Source organism: Clinocottus analis, unplaced genomic scaffold (genome assembly GCF_023055335.1).
Source record: "Clinocottus analis isolate CAN_PGR_092001 unplaced genomic scaffold, fCliAna1.0.p SCAF_19, whole genome shotgun sequence".
NCBI lineage: Eukaryota > Metazoa > Chordata > Actinopteri > Perciformes > Cottidae > Clinocottus > Clinocottus analis.
The window spans coordinates 11,320,384-11,340,963 of record NW_027175920.1 but is presented as its reverse complement, the minus strand read 5'-3'; the positions used below and the strand labels follow the sequence as shown (position 1 = coordinate 11,340,963).

At 44.3% G+C, this 20,580-nt stretch overlaps 2 protein-coding genes across 2 annotated transcripts; one reads left to right on the top strand and one right to left on the bottom strand.

The window, feature by feature from the left end:
* Positions 1–230: 230 nt before the first annotated feature.
* On the top strand, positions 231–12,329 carry tmem184ba (transmembrane protein 184ba). Its single transcript, XM_068583637.1, has 9 exons — positions 231–564; positions 662–712; positions 2,476–2,710; positions 3,552–3,717; positions 7,055–7,145; positions 7,297–7,464; positions 7,789–7,958; positions 8,064–8,258; positions 9,171–12,329. The coding sequence occupies exons 3-9, from the start codon at positions 2,477–2,479 to the stop codon at positions 9,398–9,400; spliced, it is 1,254 nt and encodes a 417-aa protein (XP_068439738.1). The 5' UTR covers positions 231–564; positions 662–712; position 2,476; the 3' UTR covers positions 9,401–12,329.
* A 1,543-nt stretch (positions 12,330–13,872) lies between these two features.
* maff (v-maf avian musculoaponeurotic fibrosarcoma oncogene homolog F) lies at positions 13,873–19,815 on the bottom strand. Its single transcript, XM_068583197.1, has 3 exons — positions 19,729–19,815; positions 16,899–16,982; positions 13,873–16,692 (listed from the first exon to the last, which is right to left on the bottom strand). The coding sequence occupies exons 2-3, from the start codon at positions 16,929–16,931 to the stop codon at positions 16,249–16,251; spliced, it is 477 nt and encodes a 158-aa protein (XP_068439298.1). The 5' UTR covers positions 16,932–16,982; positions 19,729–19,815; the 3' UTR covers positions 13,873–16,248.
* Positions 19,816–20,580: the final 765 nt, after the last annotated feature.

Here is a 20,580-nt window from a genome sequence, read left to right as displayed (position 1 = left end):
GTTAGGACAGGAAGTAATAAACAAATAACTCAACAAATAACTTTGTACATCACCCACATTCACGATGCGGCCGGGCTGGACCGAGAATAGACCCGCGCATGCGCAGTGTTTGGTGAACAAACTCCGCCCTGTTCCGGGTTAATAATGGTTAACAGCGTGTGATTGGCTGAACAGCCTCGTCCTCGCGGTGTGGGCGGAGCTTCTCTGACCTGCCGTTAATCCAACAGGGATTGGTTTGAAATCAACGGAGTGGAGAAAGAAGAGAGGAATGACGGAGCCCACTGTTTTAACTTCAGAAACACGGACATTAAACAACGTTAATGCACAGAGGAGTACCGAAGCGATAATATAGAAGTTGTTTAACATGAGACTCTAACTTTGGAGGTGAGTTTTCCGGGAGAGACGCAGAGGTTGACGGGGCAGTCCGTCGAGGGCTCAACATGGATGTTCGGGGAGCAACGGTGCGGCTGTGAGGAGGAATTCAGGCTGTTGTCAGGGTCGTTTCTGAGGAAGAGTTTGCTGACGGAGCCGAGGAGCGTTTCTAAGCGGCAGGCTATTCACCAGGTGAGCCTCTAAAACAGGTGAGGACATTCTTGCCTTAACTCAACACTTTTTGTTACCCGACTAATAAAGCGTCTCTTTTTATTATTTTTATTTCCAGGTTGAGAAGAAAAAAAACAAGTCTGTAAATTGCTGAAGGCTATTTGCTAAGGTAAGTCATTTCACACTTTGCTTTTTCTATTTGCCATACTATTCCAACTTGTTAAGGCAAGTTTACCCGCAGCATTCATTCACAGCAGCACAATAAATCACTGTTATTTAAGTAAAGTTAAAGCAAAGACAGATGGGAGCAATAATTCAGATGCTTTGTGCTGAATAAATCCCAGTGCTGGTGGTGGTTGTTGTTGCTCCACCAGTATGATAATCCAGTCTGGCTGTCACCCCTTCCATGACTTGCAATGAATTACCAACACCCCCCACCCCTTTCCATCTGTTGCCTGGCTTTATTCCTGACCCCTTGCCTCTCTCTGTATTATTCTTCTGTGTGACCTTTTTTGCCTTTCAAGTGAAACACACAGATGTCCCTGGGCTTCAGCTCAGCATCGTTTTACTGTTACTGGCATTGTGCTTGTGTGTTGCTGCTGATGCCTTCACTTCTCCTTGTTGACATGCGGATGTGCTGATGCCTGGCAAACCAACACAAATGACCTGCCGTCTCCCACACACTCATGCACACACACTCTCAGTCTGACGTACAAAAGTGTGAAAGCGGCCTAACCTAACTCATTTATCAAACCACCAAATTAAATCACTTTATATTAACGCAATTAGTGTTGTTAATGGGGTGTGTGGAATGGCAATGTGTCGGCCTGTCATTGTCCGTGCTGTTTGATGAGAGGGCTATGTGACCTTTGGTTGCCATACTTCTCTGGCAGACGAGGCATGATAGGTCAACAATGAAAGCTTACCTTCTTTCTCATTCAGTGACCATTTTCTAGCATTCATGTCCTCTCTTTTATTATCTGAAATTATGTGTGGAGTGTATTTGCGTTAGCCCCTTGCTCCGAATCTTTAACATCAAGTTCTCCGTCTCCCCCCCCCCCCGGCTGTCTGTCAGTGTCCTCACCCTGAGAATATTACTGTGTCACCTTGTAGACAGTGACAAGCTGCTGCTTACATAACATGTCTTCTGGGCAGCTAAAGTCCAGTCATCTTCTGGAGCTGCAGTGGATGTGGCAGCAGCATATGTGTCTGCACCTAAATCTGGTCAGGCTGGAGGCTGTTGTTTGACTCGCTCGTCAGATATGGAAAGATATGTTAATCTGAGAGGCAGGATTTGCAGGTCTTTGAGGCTGTTACCAACATTTTTTTGGTCCATTGTGTTTTTCCGTATTACCGAGGGTAACTGGCCACAAATAGGTTGATCAAGAACATTTGAAATGCGTTTTGATTGCAGAAAAATTTCAGTGATTGAGAAGTGATTTTCATATAAGGAGCAATCAGTGAAGCCTCAAAATACCAGAATGCCTTGCAGCTAAATGACACGTTGCTTTCTGTTAACTTGAAAACAAAACGTGCGCTCAAGCTCACACACTCCACCTTAGAGCACGGCTGACTCGATGTTTGGGCATGTTATCTGGCAGGGCTCAAATGGCATTCTGGGAGATAGTAACTAACAAAAAGATGTTCTCTTTCCAGAAAGTCCAACACGAATACCATTGTGCATGTACGTGCTTGCCTCAAGGTGAATGATGACCTGTAGTGTATCTGTGTTCATCCTCTACCTGTCTTCCTATCTCAGTTTACATTAACTTTTACATTAACAGAGTATGAGATCTATATTCCAGGTTGATGATTACTAGTGGAAATGGATTTTTATAGTGAATAAATTGTGTCACAGCATACTTTGAAAAGAGTTTCTGTGGTTTCCAGATGCATTTACAGAGACATCATCTGTGTTCTGTGTCACTTCAGGATGTTGAACCTGTGGCGGCGAGACGTGCCGCTCTCAGAGAGGCTGGGGGAGGACTCGGTCCTGGCGGCAGCACCCGCTCCACCGCCAACGGCAGCCCCAGTGGGCCCCAACATTTCATGGCTCCCTGAAGCCCCACTGCTGACTGCAGACCAGCCCATCTTCCTCATGACTCCCGCAGCGCAAGCTGTGTCTGGCTTCTTTGTCTGGACCGCACTCATCCTCACCTGTCACCAGGTAACTGCTTCCAGCCACTATAAGGAGCGAGGAGGAGTTAAACCATCACCTCTAAACTTATTGAATTACTACAGACGTTGTGATTTGACTGAGCAGATTGGCTTTCCTTGATAGGTGTGCAGAAGTGTGTGTGCGCGTGCGTTTGTGTTGCACAAATTATGTGATCCTGCAAACACACACATCTGCTCAGACCCAGAGAAGGACAGGGGTTGCTTGGCAACATCCCTCAGCAGGTGTTTGTGATCCAGAGCATGCATGCGCACAAACACACATCACTCTCACACACACACACACACACACACACACACACACACACACACACACAAAGGTGAAACTTGATCCAGGTGGATGAAAAGCTGAATAGAGTCTGTGTTTTTGTCTTCCACACATTCCTGAGCGAGGATGTAGGTGAGGTGACGTATGTATTGATTAAAATCAGTAAGAGACACACTGTGACTGATAAGACGGCCAAGAAAAGTTAATAATAGACACAATACACACCTGAATATTCTCGAGAATCTGTTTCCCTATAATGACGGTATGAAGTTAGCTTTTTTAGTTTCCAATTCCATCCTTTCATAAAGCTCACAGAAGCTCTGTTCAAGCCTAACTTGTAGAATCGCAGTCTTATCTCCTTGCACATGTCTTTAAACCCTTTAAATCAAGCTTATGAGCCTACAAGCCAAAGTGAGAATCGGGAAGCAGCTTTTCACACTAGAAAATCTTCCTTCTAATCTAGTTTGCACTGCACCTTGAACTGGATTTATTGCTGACGTAAGTGCGGATGTTTTATACTTGCATTTGCATTCAATACTTAAAGTGTCCCTCGTGTCTCTCCCAGATCTACATGCACCTACGTTTCTACAGCTCACCTCGGGAGCAGCGCCACATCGTACGCATCCTCTTCATCGTTCCCATCTACGCCTTCGACTCCTGGCTCAGCCTCCTCTTCTTCACCAACGACCAGTACTACGTGTACTTTGACACCGTGAGGGACTGCTATGAGGGTAAGGACATGCTTTTGTGTGAGGATGCAGTTTTGTTAATGCCACCAATTCAGCAGACGACAAGGGCGGCGGGGGCACAAAAATCAATGGACTGCTTCGACAGTGCAGAACACAAAGAACGGCGCCTGCCTCCAGCGTGTTTGTTGGAACGCTCTTCTGGGAGTAATTATGGTTGCACCGGGGGAGAAAGGCCAAAGCCATTCCACGTTTGGTAAAACCGTCCGTCACTTTGCCACGTTTAGAAGCCAGCATTTCCACCTAGGCTAAAAATCTGAACTTTAGTGATACGCTAAATTGTGTTGAGTGAAGATGCATTTAATGGCACTTGGTTTGATCCTATTGATGGATTTAAGCTCTTGATTAAAGTCCTTCCCTGCACCTCATCGTAGGCATATTTTCCAGTAAATTTGTTGAAACGCATTGTGATTAAATGTGTCTGTCCATCCTTAACAGATTATTCCATCCACTCAGTACATGTTTATTTCCAAAGTGCCCCTTCACCCTTATTACAATTCAGTCTTTTCTGTTTTAAAATTGTAGTTATTCATCTGTTTGCTTTATTTTTAAATTGTAGCAGACTAGCCTTTTTAAACACATACTTTTGGCAACACATGTATTAATTACCAACTCTACAAGTAGAAGAATAAAAGTCGATACATGATATCTGTTATATTTAAACTACAGTACTCTTCTCTTTGACTGAGAAATGGGAGGAGTGACAATGGGTGGGACTTAAAAAAACTTTTTTTTAACTGTGGTCCAACTGTTTGTTTTGTAATTCCTTGTCTTAATGTTCACATATTACTGCAATATTTCAAACACCACAGTCTTGTGGATGGACCTTTTTCACAGCAGATGTTCTGACTTGTAGTGAGAAAGGCACAGGTGAAACTGATAACATTAACGATGGCTCTGTTCCATTAAGGGTACCGGTGAGCCCGCATGCACAACAACAGGGCCTCCACTAAGTGGAATACAACCATCATTAATGTTATTCAATACAGCTGTGCTTTTTGTTGTCTGTGTGCTTGTTCAGAGTTTTCACAGTAACAGAAGTTGGAGCCTTTTTTGCTTCTGGACATGTTCCCAATGACGCAAAACATTTGAGTGGCGTACATTTACAAGAATGAGTTAAATCAAATCCTTTAGATTTGGACATTTTCATTCCATCTTAACTTTAATGTGCACTGATTCATGTATACGCATTTGGTAAGAAACACTTATTCATTCCCAAGTTGTTTTTAGTTGTTATCAGCTGAGAGCATCCACGCGGATGGATGACGCAAACAAAACACATGCTGTCCAGCACTTTGACGGCTCTTAAATGTTTGAATTGGCAGACAGGCGTCCGACTGCTCCTCATGCTCCAGAGTGAGCTGTGACGTTCAGGATAGAAATAGTCCGCTCACTCACTGTGAGACATGACACGAGCGCCACTTCCTGTATCCACGGATTGATGATGTCACATGCTTTTGAATGTGAAGGGGGCGACGTATGGTTCTGCTTTTGGCAGGAAGCGGCGTCTTGTGGTCGTCATATCGCTCTCTCCTACAGATGGCTCTCCCCTTTTTGTCTTTCCTCCCTTCCAACTTTTCCTCCTCTTACTGTCTGCGCCTTCCCCTCCTCTCCTCCTCCTGTTTGTCTTCCCTTCCCACAATGCCGCTGAGCCCTGCCCAGATATTTCCTTGAGCGAGGAAGGCCGACCTGTTGCATGGCAACCGCGCTTGCAAATCTTCCTCATCAACCAGAATGGCTGCATCACATAATGACTTTCCCTCAACCAAACTTGCTGCAAAGTTCAGATTGTCATTGTGAGGCGGCCTACTGTATCACCGTGGCAACTAGGCCGGCTGACGGGGGTCCTTGGAGAGAAGTGAAAGAGCTCGACGGGGAGAGGGAGAGGAAGAGAGAGAGAGGGAGAGAGAGAGAGAGGGAGAGGGAGATATTCTCTCTGTCAGGCGGGGAGATGGCTTTTATTCATCTTATCACATAAGTATTGTCTGACGAGTCACACAAAGTGTGTGTGGTCGAACTAAAGTCAGAGTGAGCGAAGGAAATTATCATAACTCATCAGATAACTGAGGTAACAATATTCTCTGCCAGCGGTACAGCTGCGCTGAGATCAGGGATGTGCTGCAACACACCCACAAACACACTCCTGAACCATGGCACGCACCCAAGATATATCACATTCCCCACAGTAAGCTGATACACACCCCTACCCGCTCACCATATCTGTACCTCACATGCACAGTCATGGGACTCGAGTGTGTTAACAGGATTAGCCCGGCTGTGTTTTTATGAGCCCTTCGGTCGTCATCACCCTCGAGCAGCACGGAGGAGAGATAATCCACTGGTCACAAGAGACAGTCAGGTGAAGATCAGCGTGTGTGTGTGCCAGTGTTTTGGGATTCTCGCCATTTAAAAGCTGACATTGCAGCATGAGATCAGAAGTTCCTGCCATAATTTAGTGGAAATGTTGGGTTTTTTTTTAAGAAGAAGGAAGATTTAAAGTTTTGCTGACGTTTGTGAACTTGCAAACCATTGACGGATCGTCATAGGGATGGTAACGCATCGCTCCACTCAGTCATCTAGGCTTTGTGTGATTTTTGTGACATATTCGGGAGTCTGAGTCCGTACAGCAGACACAAAGTCCATCAGTTTGACTTTGAGAGACAAAGTTAAAGCTCATATGATCGTTGTTGAACTAAAAAACATTCCAGCTCACAATGTTTCATAGTATCTGGATCCTCTCTTCCCCATGGAACAATGTCTTGATTCTTGTTGACCTTCTATAGAGATGGTGTGTAAACAACATTTAGATTCACGGTCCATTTCTTCAATCTGTTGGAGGGAAGATTTAAAGAAACGACGTGTCACATGTTACTGTCCTTCTGAAATACTACTACAAATGTAACAATTTACATCTGCACCATGTGTTATGAGCTACAATTGTCAGTATTGTAGAACTTTACATATAAATGACCTGATGATATATAAATGACCATGATCCTGCAATATGTTTGCAACTGAAAATATGTGGGACAGGAAGTGATGTGGGTGGGGTGGGGGCGGATAGATTCACCCTGCTGTACATTTTAGTTTGTGGTATTATGTGTAACAAATGCTGCTACAGTTTGAAGATTGTTTCTTAAAGCAGAAGTACAGTGAACAGGCGCCAGTCATGGAGGAAGACATTGTGACATGTCACAGTAGATAAAAAAAACAGATATATCCCTCTGAAACAGCATGCTGGCTTGTGAAGCACTACCATGAGTAATAAAATAACTAAATACATAGAGACAATAACAACTTTTCTCTCCTTCTTTGTCCCCAGCATTTGTGATTTACAACTTCCTGAGTCTGTGCTATGAATACCTGGGAGGAGAGAGCGCCATCATGGCTGAGATCAGAGGAAAACCCATCGAGTAAGTCTCAGATTATCCTCTGCTGAAGAATTAGATTCTGAAAGGCTATTAAACCCAGCAGGAAACATGGGTGATTGATTAGGAGATGCTTTATTTTGTTGTAGCCAAAGCTATTGTTGTGCATATTCTCAGTCGTATCATTACCCATCAGGTCCAGCTGTATGTACGGCACCTGCTGTCTGAGGGGAAAGGCCTACTCTATCGGCTTCCTGCGGTTCTGTAAGCAGGCCACGCTGCAGTTCTGCGTGGTCAAACCCCTCATGGCCGCCGTCACCGTCATCCTTCAGGCCTACGGCAAATACAAGGACGGAGACTTCAAGTAAGTGCTGCAAACACGCCGGAAGGTCGGAAGTCTGTCCGCTCAGCCTGGACCGACTGTCGGGCTCACGTGCCGCTTCTGATTGGTGGAGCTGGTAATGAGCTGGAAAATATGAGTTGTAACCAAAACAGCTACTTCGTAAAAAAAAATTACTTTTATTGATTACTCCTTTTACATTTTTTGATTAATTGAAAGACCAGGACTGATCATCACCTTGTCCATTAATTGTTTCGGGGTTAATAATCTCTAATCGGAGATTCAGCCTTTTTAACCTCTAAATCATGACAACTAACATCGTTCTCTCCACTTCTTCTCTCTCCACAGTGTTGCCGGCGGCTATCTGTACGTGAGCATCATCTACAACGTCTCCGTGAGCTTGTCCTTGTACGCCCTCTTCCTCTTTTACTTCTCCACCAAGGAGCTGCTCAGCCCGTACAGCCCCATGCTCAAGTTCCTCATGGTCAAGTCCGTCATCTTCCTCTCCTTCTGGCAGGGTAGGGTGACCTCACAAGACGTGCTTTATCATTCACATACTGTCTCTGTCGAGTGCAAACGCGGTTGTCATCCTCATGGAGTACCATCTAATCGTTTGTGGTCAGGCATGCTGCTCGCCATCCTGGAGAAGTGCGGGGCCATCCCCCAGATCAACTCCGTGGAGGTGTCTGTGGGCGAGGGGACGGTCGCTGCCGGCTACCAGAACTTCATCATTTGCATTGAGATGTTCTTCGCAGCGCTGGCTCTGCGCCACGCTTTCACGTACAAAGTCTACATGGAAAAGAGTCTCGATTCTCACGGTGAGTAAAGAAAGGAGGGAAGGAAGAAGGAGCCTTCCAGTATGATTCCTAACACCTCACCAGAGTTCACTATTCCAAAAGGAAACATCTAAATATTAACAGCCTGTTGTCTCTGTTTCATTTCTATCAATGTGGATCTTTTTTTTCTCCTTCATCTCATTTCTTTTGATCTTTTGCTGCACCTCTTCCCCTTTATTTGTTTCTTTTCTATTATTTTTCACCCTCACACTCGTCTCTCTCTTCTTCTCTGCTGTGCATAAAGGACCAGTTCCTACATATGGAGACTGTGGTAGGTTCAACACTGACGATGTTTACTCCACCTCCCTGTCCATCCGAGATAGTTTCTATTTTGGTCTCTTTGTTTTCCTCCAAGGTGTTGACATTTGGTTTGGTTCGGTTTACCTGCATTTTAGTTTAGTTTAGTTTCTTACGTCTTCCTCCTCTTCCTAACTTGATAATCTTTTACTTTTCCCTTAATGTCCTTTTCCCCTTTTCCTTCCCTCTCTCTATATCACATCCACTGTCCCGTTACAATTCTTCTTTTTTCTCCTAATTTCTCTTTCACCCATTTCATCCTCTGTCCTTCTGTTTAGTACCCTCTAAATCACTGATGTCTTTTCTTCTCCCACCCTCCTCCTCCGCTAAATCACTTTTCTTCTCACTCTCCTGACTCTATTCGCACTTCTTCTCCTTTTTCACCCTCTTCTTTTGCTTTGCTCCCACGTCTCTGCTTAAATCACTGTAAATCCACCCTCCCATTGTGTTCTCTCCACTTATTTATTTCACTCCTTTCATCTCTCTTCTTCTAAATAACCCCTACATCCTTTATTTCCTCTTTTCTACCCTTTCCCTTCTCCATTAACCCCTCCTCCCTTCCTCCTGACCTCTAACTCTCTCGTTCGCCCCCTGCAGGCCGCTGCGCCCCCATGAAGAGCATCTCCAGCAGCCTGAAGGAGACCATGAACCCGGGCGACATGGTGCAGGACGCCATCCACAACTTCTCCCCGGCCTACCAGCAGTACACCCAGCAGTCCACGCTGGAGCAGGGCGTCCCGACGGTCGTGTCCCGCACACACGGTACCGTCAGCGGCCGCGGTGACACGGAGAAGACCCTCCTGCTCAGCTCCGACGACGAATTCTAGAGCGAAGCTGATTCAGACTGTTTTTTACGGCAGATGGTCTTTAATCCTCCCGTGCAGCCGGCCATCATCGACGTGTGAGTGATTAGAGGTGTGTGTGTGTGTGTGTGTGTGTGTGTGTGTGTGTGTGTGTGTGTGTGTGTGTGTGTGTGTGTGTGTGTGTGTGTGTGTGTGTGTGTGTGTGTGTGTGTGTGTGTGTGTGTGTGTGTTGAGTTTGATCGCGAACGCGACAACCTTCCTGCACCAACATTTATGTGCCCACATTTACAGAGAGTCTTATTTGGTTGCTACACTTTAAGCCGATTTTGGTTTTTGAAAGTTGGCCAGGAAATGAAAAGGGTTGTGTTGAGTTTGGAAAGTTTGTGAGTCACACTCTTACATACTGAGTCATACTTGACTTTTGGAATGAAAGTTTTCTGGCTTGGAGGGAAGTTTAATTTCACACTTCAGCTCAGTCTTGTGGCAATGAAATCGTCCTGATGGATTTATATATTATTTTTTCTGGACCTGAATTGGTTTGTGTTTTGAAGGCCGTGTTGTTTTCCGATTGTTAATGTCTTTATCAAGCCATGAAAATCCTTAAAGGTTCATTTTGTTTTCTTCTCTATGACTGGAAATACAAAATACGATTAAAGTTTTCATAAAAGTTTGGAACTTTTAGTTTTGTGAACTTTAAACTTATTAATTTGCAACAATTTAACAAATGAGTTTTTTTTTATTTTTTAAAAGTGCTTCAAACAGAAGCTGTTTTCAGTATCGTACCAGACCTTTGGTACAGTTATTAAAACAAAAATATACAATGGGGAATGTCTAGATAATTTTAAAAGAGCTCGGGAGACCCTGATGCATTATGGGATTTTAAGGGACCTCCTTCCCTGCATTGTCAGATGAATTTAAAGGGAAACCAATTCAGAAATATGAGTTTGTCAATTGTGTGGATCAATGTTGTTATTGATATTTGTGGAGCAGATTATAGATTATGCAGTACATCTGCTGCATAATTGAAGGGCCACAGCAGAGCGGGTCAGGATTACAGTACACTGGTGTAATTTCAATGGCTGGGATTAAAGCTTGTGCCTGTTCACTCAGGAGTGGACCGCTGCAGACCACAATGTAGGTTAACTGGATTGAAGGATAAACAAGAGAGAAATATAGGTTAAAAATAACTTTAGGTGCTTGTTCTCAGTCCAGGAGCGCTATGAAAGGAATGAAACCTTTTCTCTGTTCACATACGTACGCTATTCCAAGTATTTAAGTCAAAGCTAAATTCTAATTGTCTTACTTGTTAGTGTGTGAAAGGACTAAACAGCGCTGTTGTGCACACTCTTCTGGTATTCAAAAGGAAACGATTTGCAGCAAATAACGAAGGACCAATCAGATTACCAGCACTGACATCAGTCGCTACCTAAACTTTTAATATTCATGCCAGCTGGAGAACTCTAATGTAACTTTTCTATTGTTTTCCTTGATAACTAGGTGACTGATCAAATAACTACACAAAAGAACACAAAGGACACGCATATATACTTATTTCTTAGCAAAACGGAATGTATTTTTGATTTTATTTGTACTATTTCTTTTGAGTAATTTAGTTTCAAGATGCTGTCTTTTCAAATATCCACCCAGGTCACCATCTAGTGTTTCTGATTGGCTACAACCATCCAGATCCAGAGAGCTTTCTGCACTTGTCCTGACACATCTGCTGCGTTGCCAGGTTTCAGTATTGTATGTTTTTAGCTTAAACTATACATACAGTTGTTAACCTGAGCTGTGGTACATTTGAGTGGAGAAAATCAAGAACATTAGCAGAGTAATATGGGAAAAATTATGCAAAAATCTTCTGCATTTACAATAAAGTAAATATTCTCAGTGAAAAATAATGTGTAATACGTAAACATATTGCATTTCGTTGGCTGGGATGCTCTTCCAGGCATTGTTTCTCTGTAACTTTAACTTCACCGCAGGCAGAGCTGGTTACTTACATTTTTCTTTAGACAAAATTGTCCTTGACTCATCTGAATGAGTCATTCGGAGTCTGCCGATGTGTTTACTGTAACCTCTGCCACTGCTCTGCTGTAGCTGTGCATGAACACCAGGGGGCCGCGTGGAAACACCGTGGACGCGTTCACGCTCTTTATCTGCCAGCAGACAGGCAGTTATCTCACACGTTAAGCTCGGTGCACATGCAACCGCTTTGTCTGAGCACCAGTCTGTCACGTCTTCTAATCCTCCTGCCGCTCTGCGTGCTGTCACCAGAGCAAAGAAGCCGGCCTCAGACACTGGTCATGGGGCTTTTTTTAATTTGTATTTCTGCTTCTGCCTGACATGATATTGCTTTTTAAATAGGACATAAGCCAAGTCCGTGCACAGGAGTAGTGTGCTATTTTTAGACGGTGCTCGGTGTTGTCTGGATAATTAGGCTGCTACGTTTTGACATGAACACACTGACTGAGCTTCATGACCCTGTGTGTGTGTGTGTGTGTGTGTGTGTGTGTGTGTGTGTGTGTGTGTGTGTGTGTGTGTGTGTGTGTGAGTGTGAGTGATACACTTTATGTGCACAGTTCCTTGTCTATAAATGCATCTTAATGCCGAGCCGCTGATCGGTGTGCTTCTTTAACTTGTGACATTTGGACACACTTTGAAAGCTTCTTTCTCTTGCGTATATGTATGTATATGAATCCAGCTGCAGACTAATGTACAGATGTTTAAGTGCTCCGTTTAAAGTCTTCAGGAGGACAAGTAGTGATGAAGTAGTCATACATGCTCAGAAGAGAAGAACAAAAGACCTAGTTTTGTAATTTTACTTCATATGTGTCTTTTTTATTATTATTTTGATTACTTTTTTTAGTTCTTTGTATATGATGAAGCTGTTCATGACGCTGTTATTTCATGTCAAATGGAGAAGATGTAATAAAATATATTTAGACTGTAAGTTAAATGCTTGTTTGTTTTTGTTTAAATGAAAATGAACTGGTCAACATTTCTTAAAATTGCATCTATTTCTCCCTCGGTGAGTAATACAGAATATGATTACTCATTTCAAACGTTTAACCACTGAAAATCTGCTTCCTCAGTGTGTGTGTTACTGGGTCAGATAAATAAAGATTTCTTAACAGCTGTACACTTTTAAGAGCGTTAATATCACACCTCAGCATTTCCAGCACAGTCGGATGCTGGTTGGACGAGTTGTAGAAGAGGCGTCTAAAACAAATAAGAAAGACGGTTGTAGTTAAACGGCCCATGCTTGTTTTGAAGGCCAATGCATTTTGATGAGTGCACTTCTACGATTCATCCACCAGCAGGAGACACGGACCCTTTCCTTCTTTTACAAAGACGTTTTAGGAAATCTGTTCAACGCAAGAGGAAGGCCGCGTGCAAAAGCTCCTCCACGCCGTGAACCCAGGCGGCTGGAATCAACCCCACACCGAGGCCTCGGAGGAGCCGCTGCAGCTCTGCTTCACCCCGGAGCTCAACCTGAGACCACGACACAGCCTGTGACCACGACACAGCCTGTGACCACGACACAGCCTGTGACCACGACACAGCCTGTGACCACGACACAACCTGTGACCACGACACAGCCTGTGACCACGACACAGCCTGTGACCACGACACAGCCTGTGACCACGACACAGCCTGAGACCACGACACAGCCTGTGACCACGACACAGCCTGTGACCACGACACAGCACGCATGCAACAGAATTGATGGTTATGGCTGTATTAAAGTGATTTTCTTTTCTCTCTGTCTCTTCTTTTCTGGCTGCTGGTGAGTTTTGGTTGTAGGCAAATGTGGAGTCTCCGCTTTTCATGACAAATCGCTGACGTCCGCATTTTTTGGGTGTTGGAATTGTGCTTTGTTTCGGTATAAATAGTCATGAGCTTTTAACTGAGCTTCCTCTCTCTTTACGGGTATGCAGGAATATGTTGCTAACTTTGTTCCTATGTGGGGTTAATATTAATCTTCTAAAATCTCATGACCTTTCACTCTTTCCACGACTTGCCACCGGGAAAACCCACGCATGTTATTTTATGCTCTCCTGCTGTCAAAGTCAGTGTTCCTCATGTGACGTACGTGTACAGTGCTCGCGTAGCTGAGTCAGCATTATTTTTTTTGCATTGCACAGAAGGTAACATTAAGTGTATGTGAAGTGTATCTGAATAGTTTGCAGATTTATTTTGAATGTCCCCTTTTAGGAAACAAAAGGACACATAAGCACTGAGTCTCACAACATTTCATCCTCGGGCGAATGAAACTCTGCTTAACTTCCAACCTCGAGTTTATCTTCTGATCCAGAGCGATAACTTGTGCAACACATCCTGCAGCTCCGCTTCCTTTCAGTGGTACGTGTGTGTGTGTGTGTGCGCGCGCATCTACTGGTCCAATCTAACCCACAACCACAAACGCACCATTTTATGTACAATATGTACAACATTTATTATAATTAATATATAAAATAGACAATGTACTTAAATTTTCACAATAGAAAAAATACAAGTAATAAATACAAAAAACATTTTTTTGTTTTGCAAGTATTACAAAACATCCAGCACAGTTTGACAGATGTGAGACGTTAAAATATTGGGATAAATGCTTTGCCACACCGATATTCATATAGCTAAATATATGCCTCATATCTTGGTCAACACAGTCTATTGTGTTACGATGCCTGCTTATAAATGATATTGCTAGCACTATTCAGTGGCCTAGACTCCATGACAGCCAGGCCTGTTTGAGCACATCTGGGCTGAAACCGGCCCGCGACTGATGGAGGATTTCAAGTGAATAAAGCGCCACCTCTTCCAACCTTCTCCCAGTCCGCCTTGCCTACTTTCTCTCTCCATCGTTCAACCCTCGGCCCTCGACCTCCCCGTCTTCTCCTCCTCTCCATCGCCCCTTTCCACATTTTCCGTTTTCCTTTAACATCCCTGTGGATCTGCCCGACCAGCCAATACAGAAGTGACCTCAATTTTTCACACAAATAAAACATACAAATCATCATAGAAAAATAATATCCCTCCAAGAATCCACTATGACAAGCCAGTACAAACATGGCACAAAAAAAACACACGCAAAAAAAAAAAATCATCATACAGCAATATGGCCATTGGCTTTGAGCATATTTCTACATAGCTAATAATTAACATTTTGTAAAGTAATCATCGTTGCCACACAACACAATAATTAGACATGAGAATATCCCCGGACTAGTCATAAGTAAGTACTTCTGAACACACAGAACATCACAGCACTCGTTAGCTTGTCTTTTCATAACATCTACCTTTAAATACAAATAAAATATAGAATATATCTCTGATAAATGTCACTCAACATTTTCGTCTCTCAACGGCACATACAAACATTACAAATAAGAACACACGACGGGAATGTATGCAGAGGATTTGCATCGGCTTCAACGTAATTCCTACCAGATGCGACTCCGCTATTACACGTTTGTAGCAAAATGACCAACATCTGTTGTTGGGAGTCTACCAGACATGAAAAAAAAGCAGACTGTAGCACATTTACTGCACGGTAGGGATTGTGAAATGAGCAAAGGGGGATTACAGCTCAGAAAACAGGAGAATTCAGAGAAAGCCTAAATAAAGAAATGTGCGGTCAACAATGAGCGATTACAGTCTGTTTTTTTTTTTTTACCCTTTCCCCTCTTAGGTTTGCATTCTTCTCACTCCGACATACACTGAAGGCACTGCATTAATGTGAGAAATGTGTACACAAGCAGTACAAAACTACTTTCGTAGAACAGGTAGGAAGTAGTGGCAGACGCATCCAGAAAGAAATGTCACTGAATGAACGGGAAGGAATTCATGACTCACAAATCCAGCGTTTCTTAACCTTCTCTGAACCGCGTGGCCATTTTTTGCTTGCAAATATCCTTGACCCTTAAACAGTTATTAGCCCCCTCCCTCCCACCTGCATATCAAGTGACACCGAGGTTGAGAAACTCTGCATTAATGACCAACACGAGTGAGTGAATCAGACTTTGGGACAGTTTCTCGCACAGTAGCAGAGCCGCATGGGCTTGGGCCCGTATGAGAGACAGCGAGTAACTTCAGACCAGGAATGCGAGCCGTGCAGCTGGAGGGAGCTGCACATGCGTCCTCTCCGCCCTGGCATTTCGCTTTGTTGGTCAGGTGCCACGGCCCGAAGCAGGGAGGAGAAGCCCCGGCCGGCCAACGCGGCAGCACAATCGCGAGAGCGCCGGCGTCGGCGCCGGGTTTGTTGATCAGTGAACATGTACAGTAACTCTGGTTGGGTCGGCCCGGCTTCAGTCAGAGTCCAGTTCGTCAAAGTCTACGTCTCCGGGGGTGGACCGGGGATCCGAGTGTGAGGGTTTTTCTTGTGTGCGTGCGTGTGGACTGTGAGTGCGTCAGTGCGCGACGCCTCGTTCACATTAAGCCTGCTGCTTCTTTCTGGACACGATGCGCAAAAAACAAAAACGCACTGAAGCGAGTATCTAAGCCGCGGTGTCCCAAACCGGCATTAGTGGAGGACACCCCCGTCCTTGGTGGTGGTGGTGGTGGTGGAGGGGGGCGTTCGGCAGCTCCAGGCGCTTTGGTTTTGGAAAACTACGCGCCTCTCCGTTGACACGGTGTCACGCAGGAGTGAAGGACTCCCGCTGACGAACATCCTATAGAATTTGAAAATGTGAACGAGGCGTAATGCAGACAAGTGCTTAGTATTTTCCTAGTAAAATCGTTTTCCTGTTCTTCGGCTTGTGTGTGCATATAGCGTGTGTGTATGTATATATATATATGCCTGTGTGTGTGTGTGTGTTTGCATTGCAGGTTGTGCGTCCCTCCCTCCCCCCCCAGTCCAGAAACTCCTTCTAGGATGGCTCCTGATCTCTCTGTGGCTGAGGCTGTGGCGGACTCTTCACGATGGTGATGACTGACGCGGTGTTGAGGCGCGGCGCGGTGGCGAGTAGGTTGCCTCCCCCGACCTCCAGGCCCCTGGCGAACCTCTGGAGCGCGGCCAGTCGCGCGCCGAGCCCCTCCAGCTCCTTCCTCATGCCGGCGTTCTCGGCCCCGAGCCTCTCCACCTCTCTCTGGAGTTCTGTTTTCTGCAGCTCCAGGGCTTCACGCTGGGACACACGCTTGACTCTGCAGCTGGCGGCGTAGCCCCGGTTCTTCAAGGTGCGCCGGCGCTGCTTCAGCTTCTGGATCTCGTCGCGGGACATGCCGCGCAGGTGCAGGTTCAACTCTCGTACTGTGAGGGACATGAGCTCGTTGTCCGACAGGACGGGCACATTCTCACCGCATTCCTGCTTCACCTGAAGGAAAAAAAAAAGAGGACGGGGTAAACGTGGAGAAGGGAGAGAAGACAAAACACAACCAATGACGTAAAAGAATAGCTGATAGGAAGGTAAAATGTATTTATCAGCAAAATTAACGTTATCTTTCTAGCAGAAATAGTCCCAGGCTAAAACACGACTGATTGAGATAACAGCACTGAGTTTTATTTCAGGCTGTGCGTTACCTTCAGGGCTTTGTTGTTTCTTTCTGATGTCATGATCCGACTGTCTTCGGCCTCTCCACGCACCAGTCCACACAGATACAGACACTGCGGACGAAGAGAAAAGGGGCACAAAAAACATTTATGTTGTGACATGTGACTCTTGTGAATCATGCTGTTTTGGTTCAGATCCTGCCTGACATTTACCATCCGCTCACAAGACAGCCAGTCATGCACGCTAAAGAAAAGGAGAACCCACAGATCTTTCATGCTTCTCCAAACGCGCTCTCTCATTAAACCCTGTGGTTTCATATTAAAGGAAGAGGAGGTTTTGAAAGCGACACGCCGTTCTCAGTTAGCTGGAATAGCGAGGAGGAAGTTACCGTGCGTCTGCCCTTTGGTTGCTCAAAGCAGGTGTCCTAACCAATTCCTTCAACACTTCCTCTTGTCAACACAACACCAACGGTTCAAAGCTTTCATTGTGGGGAAAGATTTCTCACCGTTTCAAGAGACATTTAAAGTGACAGAGAACACAACATTGTAATAAACACTCAAATAGAAAACAGCTGAAACTTTTCTGTAGCACTAACTGACTTTTTTCCTTGAAACCTATAAATTACTACAATAAAAAAAAAGGGGTCTCGACACCAAGGTCAGGTGAGTTTCACACACTTTAATTGCTTCTTCCATTAACAACCTGTAACGATAGCAGGAAGAGTGTTTGTTTAAGTCTGTACCGCCTAAACGCCGCTGTGTTTGGAAATACTCTCCCGGTCTTCTTGCTGATCGGTTCACACAGGCTGCGTGGGGACTTCCTACACCCGTCTTAAGGTCAGCTCGCACGTGTTGTTGTGTGGGATTAAAGTCCAACAACTTAACTGGGACAACAGAGTCACTTCTTGGTTGATTTGCCCGCTGTGTGTTTTCAGATCACCGTCATGTTGATAAAAAAATAAATTACGGTGTACTTGAACTTGAAGTTGTTTTAGCGATATGGATTTCTGACCCGATGATACCGGATAGAAACGACCACATGGTGTGTTGACGAGAAGCTACAATGCATGTGACTGGATTTAGCAAAGATATCTTCTGACATTAGCAGTTATCTAAGTTTTACTTTGACATTATCAAACCACAGGGGGTTTTCCCACCATAGTGTTTGGAGAGTGAAAGTGTGAACTTCAATGTTTTGCAACAATGGATTTTCTTTCTGACTGGGTTTTCAGTTTGTTGTTTTTGATGCCCAGAAATGTGAACAAATTAAAATTTCAAAAAAAGTTACAAGCATGGTTGCATGATACTGGATGTGCATGAAGCTTTCAGGGAGCTGAGTAGCTTTTGACAGCTTCACTAATGAGCTAAAAACTCTTTTTAGAAACAGTCGACTAGACCATGCTGCAGCTACAATTCACTCCTTGATATATTGCCTATTGACAGCCACGTCTTGAAGATGAGGTCAGGACCTTTGTGACCAAATTTGAATTTTAGAAATACGTGATTATTAATCAAGACAATTTCAAGTTAAGGTAAACAGATTTACTCCTCACTTTTGCATGAGGTAAGCTGACATTCATTAGAATTGCACACTACATTACACTTCTATAAATGAGGCATTTTCTACTACTAATGTATGGCATTTTGTTCCAGGAGTCAAAACTATCAAATCTATTAAAAAAAAGGTGTAAACATCTGTGTAGAGAGAGAGAGTAGCTGCCAGTCAGAAAACAAACAAGTAAACCATGCTGCCGGGCAGGAGGAAGTTACAGTCACATTTAGTCAGTTTCATTTTTAGGACCCCTCGAGCTCAGTTTCAAAGCCATAAAAATCAAATTCCCGTTAAAAAAAACTTGACTTCATAACAGTGGAATGGGCGTTAACGGTACATGTAGGCCTAAAGCTCGTGTACAGTAGGCGTTGCTCCACAAGAGCTAAATAAAACTGGTCTGTAGTTTGCTGACATTTAACTGCATTTCCCGGCATGTGTGGGACGTGGATGCGGCAGGAGCAGCGGCTGTCCGAGCAGCCGGCTGGAAACCCCTCAGACCGCCGTTTCGTAAAGTCAGGGTGATTCAGCAATAAAGCGTCTGCTCAGCTCCACAAAGACCGCCCGTCAGTCCAAACCAGGAACACCAGCTGTGACCGCGTCTTTCCTGTGTCCGTCCAAACAGCAACGGGTCTCCACGATGGTGCCTCCCTATAAATATCACTTAAGACGACGTACTTTTCTGCTCCCAAAGTGGGACGCAACAAGTGAACGCAGCACTGCCAAACGTAGCCTACGACTGAGGCTAGTTAGCGGGGTTTTGTAAAGTAAAACACCCCGATATATGCTCAGTTTTGATCTAAATTACTACAAAAACAAACAGCGAATAGAGACAGCCTTTGGAAATATGCCTGTAGCGTCGCTCCCTCCATAATCCACCCGTATCCTTATAGGGAGAGGAGGTGAAGGCGCTGCTGCTATAGTAAACAGCCATCACGAGTGCCCTCGACATCCATTTTAGTAAGACTTTAAATATTCCATTTAAATGGGTATAAAACATATAGATACAAACGAACAGTGGGACATCGTTTGGCTGTCAGGTGTTACAAGTATAGAAGCATAAATGTGAAGAGCGGGGCCACATGATCAGCAGCATCTTAGACATGCTAGTAACGTTAACTGTTAGCACCTAGCATCAACGGCTCCGGACGAGCTAACCTAAAGGAGATTAAAGCAAACAGCTGCCTGCTCACTCGTCCTTGGTTGGTTGGCGAGTCCCCGGCGGAAAGAAGTCCCCTAGTGTTTGTCTATGTTCATCAAATTCAAGCTAAATGTTAAAACGTTTAATATTTAGTAAAACATATCATTTACCTGCTGGGTCGACGCGACGCTCGCGACAAAATGTCAGTCCGCCTTTTCCCGGAATTACTCCGCTGCTCTCTGAGGTTGGATTCTTTCATTCACAAAAAACACAAGCGACAATGACGTCAGGTCTAAAGAATGAGGGCGGAGCCAACTCCGCCCCCGCGGCGTACTCCGGGAGGATGTAAACAAGGAATCCCTGCGTCCCAGAACTTTTCCATGACCAGCCCCCCTTTTATTCCCAGCAACAACAACTTCTCTGAAAAAAAGGTAAAACTACTGGGAAAGTATTTAGAGTCACACTTTGCTGACACAAGCGGTAGAAACTAATAAATGGGGAAGTTAAAATTCATGCAGAATCTAACAACAAAAACAAGTCAGAAATATAAAAACCCACACTTCCCACAAACACATGCACTCATTGTTTTCAGTATAAGTGTCGCATTTGATGAAAAGTGCGTTTATAGGAACATCAATTCCCCTGCTGCACGACAGACAATGTGGGTGGTCCATTGTGTCTCTGTTTTTCTGCACGAATGGATTTTATATTAATTATTAAGAATGATCCTGGGAGTTTATTTATATGGGGATATTTATGTTTTCCGTAATCTTGTGTAGCTGTCAAAAACATATGAAGGGAAATTCAGAGGACAAAGCATGTATTAAAAATAGCCTACTTCCAATTATGCTCAATTTAAGTATATATGTTTTAATGCACATGCAGTTAAAATATGTATATTCAACATCGCGATTATGACCAATGGTTCTACTCTGAACTACTATGTTGTACATATTTTTGAGAGAATGCCATTCATTGGTTTGTCCGACGGGGCTGGTAGCCTCCATTTGAGCTGAGTTTAT